General features: G+C 45.9%; 2 protein-coding genes across 5 annotated transcripts in view; one reads left to right on the plus strand and one right to left on the minus strand.

Moving 5' to 3' along the window:
• galnt11 (UDP-N-acetyl-alpha-D-galactosamine:polypeptide N-acetylgalactosaminyltransferase 11 (GalNAc-T11)) overlaps positions 1-1195 on the minus strand; it is a 203101-nt gene extending 201906 nt beyond the window's left edge. For 3 of the 4 annotated variants that reach the window (XM_070881652.1, XM_070881654.1, XM_070881655.1), the window contains exon 1: positions 1012-1195. The gene's annotated coding sequence lies outside the window, so the exon portion shown is untranslated. Of the gene's footprint in view, positions 1-941; positions 980-1011 lie in introns of those variants that run through there. The other variant, XM_070881653.1, reaches the window with a different exon arrangement.
• LOC139264712 (THAP domain-containing protein 2-like) overlaps positions 458-10358 on the plus strand; it is a 37433-nt gene continuing 27532 nt past the window's right edge. The window contains exons 1-2 of the mRNA XM_070881656.1: positions 458-665; positions 7568-7760. Of these exons, the coding sequence (XP_070737757.1) occupies positions 595-665; positions 7568-7760 (264 nt within the window). The 5' untranslated portion in view covers positions 458-594. The remainder of the gene's footprint in view (positions 666-7567; positions 7761-10358) is intronic.

Raw genomic sequence — 10358 nt, forward strand, 5'->3', positions numbered from 1 at the left:
TCTGACACTCCAGCGCAGTGTTGAGGGAACGCTTCACTGTTGGAGGTGCCAGTTAAACCGAGGCCCCGTCTGCGCTCTCAGGTGCACATTAAAGATCCCCATGGTGCGATTTCTAAGAAGAGCAGGGGAGTTATCCCCGGTGTCCTGTTTAATATCTATCCCTCAATCAACATCACTTTTTAAAAAAAAAATTCTCTGGTCATGATCACATTGCTGTTTGTGTGGGAGACCTTGCTGAGTGCAAATTGGCTGGTGCGCTTCCTACATTACAACCGTGACTACACTGCAAAAAAAAAATGTACTTCATTGGCTGCAAAGCTCTCTGGGACGTCCAGTGGTGGTGAAAGGTGCCATATAAATGCAAGTCTTTCTGTAGGGCAGGAGAAGACGTCTCTTGACGTCATGACGCTGGTACGTGCAGCTCCCTCCCCCTTCAGCAGCAAGCCAGCCGCTCACACATCTGCCATCTTAGTAAAGGAGGGCGGGCTGCTCGGACGTCCCAGCAAATCTTTCGTATTTTACCGTCACTTTTTTTTTTAAATTGCGTGTTTGTTGTGTGTGTGTTGTGTAAAATATATATATATATAAAAAAAAATGCCAACCAGTTGCGCGGCCTACGGATGTTCGGCGGTCTACAAGAAAAACACCGACACCAGTTTCCACAGGTAGGTGCGAGTTAGCAAAGCAACCAGGCGCCGTCGGCGGAGCAGACGGTGTGTGTGGGGAGGGGGGAGGTTAAGGGCAGAAAGATTTGACGGTTAAATCCGCCGCCGCTCGAGCCTGCGGCCTATTTAAAACTCCAGTCAGCAGCCGCCCGTTTCCATGACTCCCGCTGGCGCGGCCTGGCTTTTATTTGATTTAGATTTCATTCCACCCCCCCCCCTTTCCAAATGTTAAGTTTTTAAAAAAAAACAATCAGTGATTTGGGCGCCAAATTCTACCTTCCTTCCCCCACACCACATCATCCTCCTCCTCCTCCTCCTCCTCCTCGCCAGTCGATGCGACGCCTACCTGCGGTCAGGGCTTGAAGTCTGCCGGTGGCCGCCTGCCGTGCCCTCCCCCCGCCGCAGCCGCATGCGGCATGATTTTTTTTCTAACACACGCGCACACACACAATCGGGGGAGCGGGGGGGGGGATGGGGAAGTGGATGGTAGAGCCGGAAGTGCGGACCCCGGGGTGAGCGCGCGTGCCTCCCTGCCCACTTGGCGGGCTGGACGGCAAGCGCTTCCGGTTATGCGCCATACTACCGCCCAGCTGCAGAAGGGGCGCGAACTGGTTCTTTCTGCTCTTTTACCCCCCCCTCCTCCTCCTCCTCCGCCCCTTTTCCCATCCTTTTGTAACCCGTGGCCTTCCCTGAAGGGGGCCGCGCCAGTTTCACGTCGCGCGTAGATGTTCGTGCCGTCGCCAGATTTATGAAAGAAAACGCGCGACGGCACCCACCACTTGTATTTGACTAGCTACAACAATAATTTGCATATCGACGTTGCAGGTAGACAGATTGATGCAGCTATACAAATGCAGTTTATTGTATTGTAGCAGCTATACAAATGCACATTGATGTTGCAGCTGCATTTGTATAGCTGCTAAACTAACTTGCGTTTGTATAGTTGCAACATCAATTTGTATAGCTGCTACAATAACGTGCAATTTGTATAGCTGCAACATCAATTTGTATATCTGCAACTACACCTTGCATTTGTATAGCCACAACATCAATTTGCATTTGTGTAGCTGCTGCAATAACTTGCATTTGTATAACTATAACTTACATTTGCACAGTAGCAACTTGCATTTGTGTAGCAACGACAATAAAAACATCCGAAGGAGCTTTACAGAAGTTTATTCTGACAGAAATCTACTTTCAGCCAAAGAAGGCAGTGTTGGGAGGAGTGACTAAAAGCTTGGTCAAGAGATGGGGTTTTAAGGAGGGAGAGGGAGGTAAAGGGGTTTAGGAAGGGATTTCCAGAGCTTGGAGCCCAGACGGCTGAAAGCAATGAGTGGGAAAGAAGGAAAATTACATAGTATTTACAGCTCAAACAGGCCAATCGACCCAACTGGTCTATGCCGCTGTTTATCCCTAGGCCCAAGACCACCCTAAGGGGAGGAAGAGCATCAGGGAGCGCGCTGAGCACCTCTAGTCTCGTCGCCGAGAGCATGCAGGCGAGATCAAATGCAGACAGCGGAAGGAGCGTGCAGCAACCCCACCCACCCCTTCACTGTCTGCCCCACCTGTTACAAAGATTGTAACTCTTGCATTAGACTGTACAGCCACCGGAGTACTCACTTAGAGTGGAAGCAAGTCTTCCTTGATTTCGAGGGACTGGCTGTGATGATTATGTTCCACATGAGCCTCTTCCCACTACTTCACACTCGACTAGTGCAGGATAGGATTAGCAAAGCAGAGCTGTAGATGAGCTGAAGTTTTTGCAGGGTGGAAGGCGGGCCAGGAGAGTTTTGGAATAGTCGACACTGGAGGGGTGACAAAAGCAAGTTAATGAGGGTTTCAACAGCAGATAGACTGAAGTAGTGACAATGCGACAGGAGTGAAGCAGGCAATCTTTGTGATGGAAAGGATATAGGGTCAGAAACTCAGCTTGCAGTCAAGTTTCCACGGTTGTATTCAATTGATTGCACAAAGTAGCTTCTTGAGCTAAAAAAGCAACTATTTTGTAGGCGAAGAATTTGTTGCTGGCAGCCAGGATTGGGCGTGGTTCCATTCACAATGCAATATTGGCTAATTCATTCTGGCTGAGTTACGCCTCATGAATGTGCACAATTGCCAAGAATATAAATATGGGCAGAGATGACTTGCAATGCATCTCTTCAGCTTCCCACACCGCAGCCGTAAGAACATCAGAAGTAGGCCTTGTAGCCCTCGCGCTTGCTCTGCAATTCTAGAAGATCATAGCTGATCTTCTACTTCAACTCCACTCTCCCGCCATATCCCTTCATTCCCTTAGTGCCCCAAAATCTGTCAATCTCATTCTTAAATATACTCTGACTGAGCCTCCACAGCCCTCTGGGCTTAAGAATCCCAAAGAAGCGCAATAAATTTCTCCTCATCTTGGTCCTAAATGGCTGACTCCTTATCCTGACACTATAACCTCTAGTTCTAGATTCTCAAGCCAGGGGCTACAGCCTCTCAGCATCTACCCTGTCAAGCCTTCTAAGAATTTTAGATCACCTCTCATTCTTCCCCAAATAGGCCCATTCTATTCAATATCTCCTCAAAGATTCCTTTTCGCATCCGAATCCGGTGCCTAGGTCGATGGCGTTCGGTTTTATTATTCTTATAGTTTTTCGTAGCGATTTTGATGCAACTGAGTGGCTTGCTAGACCACTTCAGAGGGCAGTTATGAGTCAACCACAGGGCCATCAGGTAAGGATGGCAAATATCCTTCCCAAAAGAACATCAGTGAATCAGATAGGGTTTTACGACAATCTGATAGTTTCATGCTTTCTATTACTGATACTAGCTTTTTATTACAGATTTTTTTTTAAATTCATTTAATTTCCCCAGCTGCCGTGGTCAGATTTAAACTCGTGTCTCTGGATCATTCGTCCAGTAACCTGACCACTATGCTACCGTACCCCTGTATTAGATGATAATTATGACCCATTCAACCAAATATGGATTCCTTCTTTGAGTTTTGTAAGCACACAAGGCCTTAGTTATTAAAGTGAGGTCCATTACTTAAATCACCTTATTGACACAAGTCTCATTCATTGTATTCTCTAGCTCAGAATGAGCCATATAAGCTGCGTGCAAATTGTGTATCCCTACACTATAACAGTGCTTTGGGATGCCTGAGGTCATGGGCTAATAGTAGATGTATTCCTGCCTTGTGCCATTAGGTACTGTTTTTGTGGTCTACGTTGATACAGGTTCTTTGAAATGTAACCCAATTGGAAAAAATGTGTATTGTACGATAATTAGTACCCATTCAACTAGAGATAGATTTTTTTTTTGAGTTTTGTGAGCATATAAGGCCTTAAGTTATTAAAGTGAGGTCCATTGTTCAAATCACTGTATTGACCCAAATCTCATTCATTGCATTTTATGTGTCAGCTCAGCATCATAGGCAGTCCCTTGAACGAGGATGACTTGCTTCCACAAGAGTTCACAGAAGTTTCAATGAAGGACCCAATATTCCAATCCTGAACTCCAATTGAGGGGGTGGAAGATGCCTGTGCGTGGATTTTATTAATGTGTGGTGACCGTTGCACATCAGCCACCACACGGGCTTGTCAGAGCTAGGCCTTTATCCAGTGGCAAGGGTTGAACCAGGACGACTGGAGACCTGCTCTGCTACACGGACCGAGTGCGCACACCTATCGCAGTAAGGGCTGGCCCGTGCTGCCTCTGGGCCCTTGGGTCTTCTGGGCCCCAACCCTCATTCGCCACACTTTTGCCCACGGTGTGTCAGTTGTGGCTCAGTGGGTAGCACTCTTGTCTCTGTCAAAAGTTGTGGGTTCATGTCCCACTCCAGGAAGTTGAGCACAAAAATCTAGGTTGACAGTGCAATGCTGAGTGCGTGCTGCACTGTCGGAGGTGCCATCTTTCAGATAAGATGTTAAACTGAGGCCGTGTCTACTCTCTCAGGTAGACGTAAAAGATCCCATGGCACTATTTAGAAGGAGAGCAGGGAAGCTATCCCCGGTGTCATGGCCAATATTTATACCTCACCATAACAAAAAACAGATGATCTGGTCATTATCATGTTGGTGCCACATTTCTTACATCATCATCATCATCATCATCATGGGCAGTCCCTCGGAATTGAGGAAGACTTGCTTCCACTCTTAACGTGAGTTCTTAGGTCAATACAGTCCAATATGAGAACCATGGTCTCTGTCACAGGTGGGGCAGATAGTTGTTGAGGCAAGGGGTGGGTGGGACTAGTTTGTCGCATGCTCTTTCCGCTGTCTGCATTTGATTTCTGCATGCTCTCGGTGACGAGACTCGAGGTGCTCAGCGCCCTCCTGGATGCGCTTCCTCCACTTAGGGCCGTCTTTGGCCAGGGTCTCCCAGGTGTCAGTGGGGATGTTGCACTTTATCAGGGAGGCTTTGAGGGTGTCCTTGTAACGTTTCCGCTGCCCACCTTTGGCTCATTTGCCATGAAGGAGTCTCGTGTCTGGCATGCGAACTATGTGGCCTGCCCAGCGGAGCTGATCAAGTGTGGTCAGTGCTTCAGTGCTGTGGATGTTGGCCTGGTCGAGGATGCTGATGTTGGCCTGGTCGAGGATGCTAATGTTGGTACATCTGTCCTCCTAGGGGACTTGTGGGATCTTGCGACGACATCGTTGGTGGTATTTCTCCAACGACTTGAGGTGTCTACTGTACATGGTCCATGTTTGTGAGCCATATAGAGGGCGGGTATTACTGCAGCCCTGTAGACCATGAGCTTGGTGGCAGTTTTGAGGGCCTGGTCTTCAAACACTCTTTTCCTCAGGCGGACGAAGACTGCACTGGTATACTGGAGGCGGTGTTGGATCTCGTCGTCAATGCCTGCTCTTGTTAAGAGGCTCCCGAGATATGGGAAGTGGTCCATGTTGTCCAGGGCTGCGCCATGGATCTTGATGACTGAGGGACAGTGCTGTGCGGTGAGGACAGGCTGGTGGAGGACCTTTGTCTTGCTGATGTTTAGCATAAGGCCCATGCTTTCCTACTATGTCCTGGAGTTCAGCCTCTGTATGTGCGCAGACGCAGGCATCGTCCGTGTACTGTAGCTCGACGACAGAGGTTGGGATGGTCTTGGACCTGGCCTGGAGACGGCGAAGGTTGAACAGGTTCCCACTGGATCTGTAGTTTAGTTCCACTCCAGCTGGGAGCTTGTCGACTGTGAGGTGGAGTATGACAGCGAGGAAGATTGAGAAGAGGGTTGGCACGATGAAGCAGCCCTGTTTGACCCCGGTCCGGTCCAGACGTGTACTGGGTCTGTAATGGATCCGTTGGTAAGGATCACGGCCTGCATGCCGTCGTGGAGCAGGCGGAGGATGGTGATGAACTTTTGGGGGCAGCCAAAACGGATTTCCTACATTACAACAGTGACTACACTTCAAAAGTCTTCACTGGCTGTAAAGCGCTTTGAGATTTTTGGTGGTCATGAAAGGCGCTATATAAATGCAAGTCTTTCATTCTTTCTCAGAATGAGCCAAACGAGCGATGCGAAGCGCCTTAGGAGTTTGCACCCACTAGCCCTTTATAATGAATGTGGGTACTCTGGTCTTATCGAGGCTATATAGGAACAGGAGTAGGCCATTTAGCCCCACAAGACTGTTCTATCAGTCTTAATTTTAAATCTAACAATTGACCTAGCATCAATTGCCCTTTGTGGAAGAGCGTTGCAAACTTCTACCACCCTTTTGCATGTAGAACTTCACTCCTGAAAGATCTAATTTGTATGATGTCCCCCTAGTCCTAGATTCCCCAACCAGCAGAAATAGTTTCTCTACCCCTATCAGTTCCCCTTAATATCATGAAAACTTTAATCCAGTCACCCCTTAACCCTTTAAATTCCAGGGTTAACCCTGGTTTGTATAATGTCTCCTCGTAATTTAACACTTGGAGTCCAGGTATCATTCTGCTAAATTTACTCCCTCCAAGGTCAGTATAGTCTTCCTAAGATGCGGTGCCCAGAACTGGTATGGTCGAAACAGGACTTTGTATAGCTGTATATAACCTCTAACCCCTTGTATTCTGGTCCTCTAGATATAAAGGCCAGCATTCCATTAGCCTTTTTGATTATTTTCTGTATCCATGACACTTTAATGATCTATGTGCATGGCCCCTAAGTAATATAACCACTATGCTACTGTCCCCTGTAACTGGAACGGTAGCACAGTGTTTCTGTTACTGGATGAGTAATCCAGAGGCCTGGACTAATGATCCAGAGACATGAGTTCAAATCCCACCACGCTAGCTGGGGAATTTAAATTCAGTTAATTGAATAAATCTGGAATGAAAAGCTAGTAAAAACCCATCTGGTTCACTAATATCCTTTTTAAGGAAGGAAATCTGACTTCGTTACTTGGTCTGGCCTATATGTGACTCCAGACCCATAGCAATGTGGTTTTCTCTTAACTGCCCTCTGAAATGGCCTAAACTGACACAAAGAACAGCAGTTTAAGAAGGCGGCTCACCACCACCTTCTCGGACAATTAGGGATGGGCAATAAATGCTGGCTTTGCCAACGACGCCCACATCCCATGAATTCATTTTTTTTTAAGTCTGTCTGGACATCCAATGTTTCTAGCTTTTCACCATTTAGAAAGTACTCTAATCTATCCTTTTTATGTCCAAAGTGAATGACCTTGCACTTGCCTACATTGAAATCCATTTGCCACACCTTTCTGTGTTCCTATCTGTTTAGTCAAATACTTTGTTCTCCTCCTTTTGTATAGATTACACCTCTGCTGACCGATTCTCCTACCGGTGAAAACAGTTGCTTCTTATCAAAACCCTTCATAATTTTGAAGGAATTATACTTTTAGAATCTGTCGATAAATTTACTGATCTGCAGACCAGAGAGAGATGACCTGTTTTCTTTGTGTTTTTTTTTTAAGGTTTCCCTCTAACCCTGGGAGACGGACGGAGTGGATACGGCGAGTTCGGCGTGTAAACTTCAAGCCGAGCAAACACACCTTCCTTTGCTCGAAACATTTTGAGCAACCTTGCTTTGACCGGACAGGACAAACCAGGCGTCTACGAGAAGATGCTGTCCCGACAATATTCGACTTCCCACCACAAATTCAAAAAGTAAGGGCAGGATCTCACTTGTGCTATGGTATAAAAATCATGAGGTAATTGTTCCAATAAATAGTAGGTTTCTAGTCATTTAAAAATTGAGATCATGCTCCCTTTTTTCAGTAAGTGCCCACTTCTGACAGATTTCTTTTTTGAACCCTGTTCATTTTTATTTATTTTTTCTACAGACTTTGCTAATCTTTTTGGTGTGTGGAAACCATGCACAGGGTGGATTGGGAACTGTCTCAGCTGTGGATAAGAAATCGAGTAATGTTACAATCTGTTAACTATTGAAAATTGAATGTTGTCTGTCTTTGAAATACATTGTTAATTGAATTGCTAGTCTAGTACCAGAACCATTTCACTACCAGGTAAACAAACTAGCCACCCAAAAGGTTGTGAATTCAAATCTAACTATGGCAAGCTGTGAAACTGAATTCAATAATCTGGCAATAGAAAAACTGACGCCCGTCAGGTTGTTTTAAAAACCCAAGTGGTTCACTAATGTTTTTCAGGGGAAGGGAAGCTGCCACCCCCTACCTGCGCATGGCTCCAGTCTCACTCCCTGTGGTTGACTCTTAACACCCTCGGATATGGCCTCCAAAATCACTCAGTTGCTAGGATGGCCGACCACTATGGCCCACATCCAAGAACAACAACATTTGGAAAATACTGCTATTTAGATTTTCTGTGCATTTTCTCATTCCTTGTTCTTGTTATACATTGGCCTACTCCTGTTCCAAGATAGTCAATGCAATCAGCCCCTCGAGCCTGATCCACCATTCAATTAGATCATGGCTGATCTGTATCTCAACTCCATCTTAGCCGCTTTGGTTTCGTAACCCATAATACCCTTGCCTAACAAAAATGTATCCACCTCAGTTTTTTTTTTAAAATTTTGACTCCCAGCATCAATACCTTTTTTATTGGAGGAGAGAGAGTTCCAGATTTCCATTACCTTGTGTGTGAAGAAACACTTCCTGGCATCGCTCCTGAACAGCCTACCTCTAATTTTAAGGTTAGCTCTGCAACCTTATGGCCTGGCTCTAATTTTAAGGTTACCTCTGCAACCTTATGGCCTGGCTCTAATTTTAAGGTTACCTCTACAACCTTATGGCCTGGCTCTAATTTTAAGGTTACCTCTGCAACCTTGATTTTTTTTTTTCAATCAGCTGAAGGATTACTACATTGATATTTGTCTGAATAACTGGCCAGCTATTACTTGAGGTGAAGTGAATGCTGATAATGAACGATGCTCACCTCTAGGGTGAAGAGAACCTGTCAGTAAAAAAGAATTAGGAGCAGGAGTAGGCCATACTGCCCCTCGAGCATGCTCCGCCATTCAATAAGATTATGACTGATCTTCAACCACAACTCCATTTTCCCGCCCGATCCCCATATCCCTCGATTCCCTTAGTTCCCAAAAATCTATTGATCTCAGTCTTGAATTTACTCAACGACTGAGCATCCACGGCCCTCTGGGATAGAGAATTCCAAAGAAGCATAAGAACTGTCTCCTCATCTCAGTCCTAAATGGCCCTTATCCTGACCATGGCCCCTAGTTCTAGCCCTGAGGGAAAACAGTCTTTCTGCCCTCTAAGAATTTTATATGTTTCAATCACATCACCTCTCACTTTTCTAAACTCCAGAGAATATAGGCCCATTCTACTCAATCTCTCCTGACAGGACAACCCTCTCATGCCAGAAATCAATCCAGTGAACCTTTGTTGTACCCCCTCTAAGCAAGCATCTCCTTCCTTAGGTAAGATGACCAAAACTGTGCACCATACTCTAAGTATGGTCTTCCCAAAGTCCTATATAATTGCAGCAAGACTTCCTTCCTCTTATACTCCAATCTCCTTGCAATAAAAGCTAATGCACCATTTGCACATAACCATGTGCATGTGGGAATTAATAGACAAATTACACATAGTGTTGCTGGCTGTTCAAGCATGGATGCAATGAACTAATACACCCCCACTCATCCCAACAGTGCTGCTCTTCCTCCATTCAGTTAGGACCTGCTTTAGGAATCTACCCTACCACAGGTCCCAACTCTGGTGAGAGACCATTGTAGCTGAGAGTGGGAGGTGCTTGTCAACCCAAAATGTTCCCACTGATCTATATATATTTTTTAAATGTTCCCATTGTCCCACCATCAGACCAGCTGCTTCTGCCGGTTGTCTTTTGAGATGTAAGCGCAGATGATAAATAGCGCTCGCCCATTAGGCATATAAATAATAAATGGGTAGTAAGAGGCAGGGTGGAGCTGATTATGGACCAAAATGGAGGTAGGGGGTATGGCTGAGGTACTAAATGAGTACTTTGTATCGGTCTTCACCAAGGAAGATGATGCTGCCAAAGTCATAGTGAAAGAGGAGGTAATTGAGATACTGGATGGTATAAAAATTGATGGAGGTACTAGAAAGGCTGGCTGTACTTAAAGTAGATAACTCACCAGGACCTAATGGGATGCATCCTCGGATGCTGAGGGAAGTAAAGGTGGAAATTGTAGAGGAACTGGCCATAATTTTTCAATCCTCCTTGGATACGGCGCTGTGCCAGAGGACTGGAGAATTGTAAATGTTACACCCTTGTTCAAAAAAGGGT

This window comes from Pristiophorus japonicus, chromosome 5, assembly GCF_044704955.1.
Source record: "Pristiophorus japonicus isolate sPriJap1 chromosome 5, sPriJap1.hap1, whole genome shotgun sequence".
Classification (NCBI taxonomy): Eukaryota; Metazoa; Chordata; class Chondrichthyes; family Pristiophoridae; genus Pristiophorus; species Pristiophorus japonicus.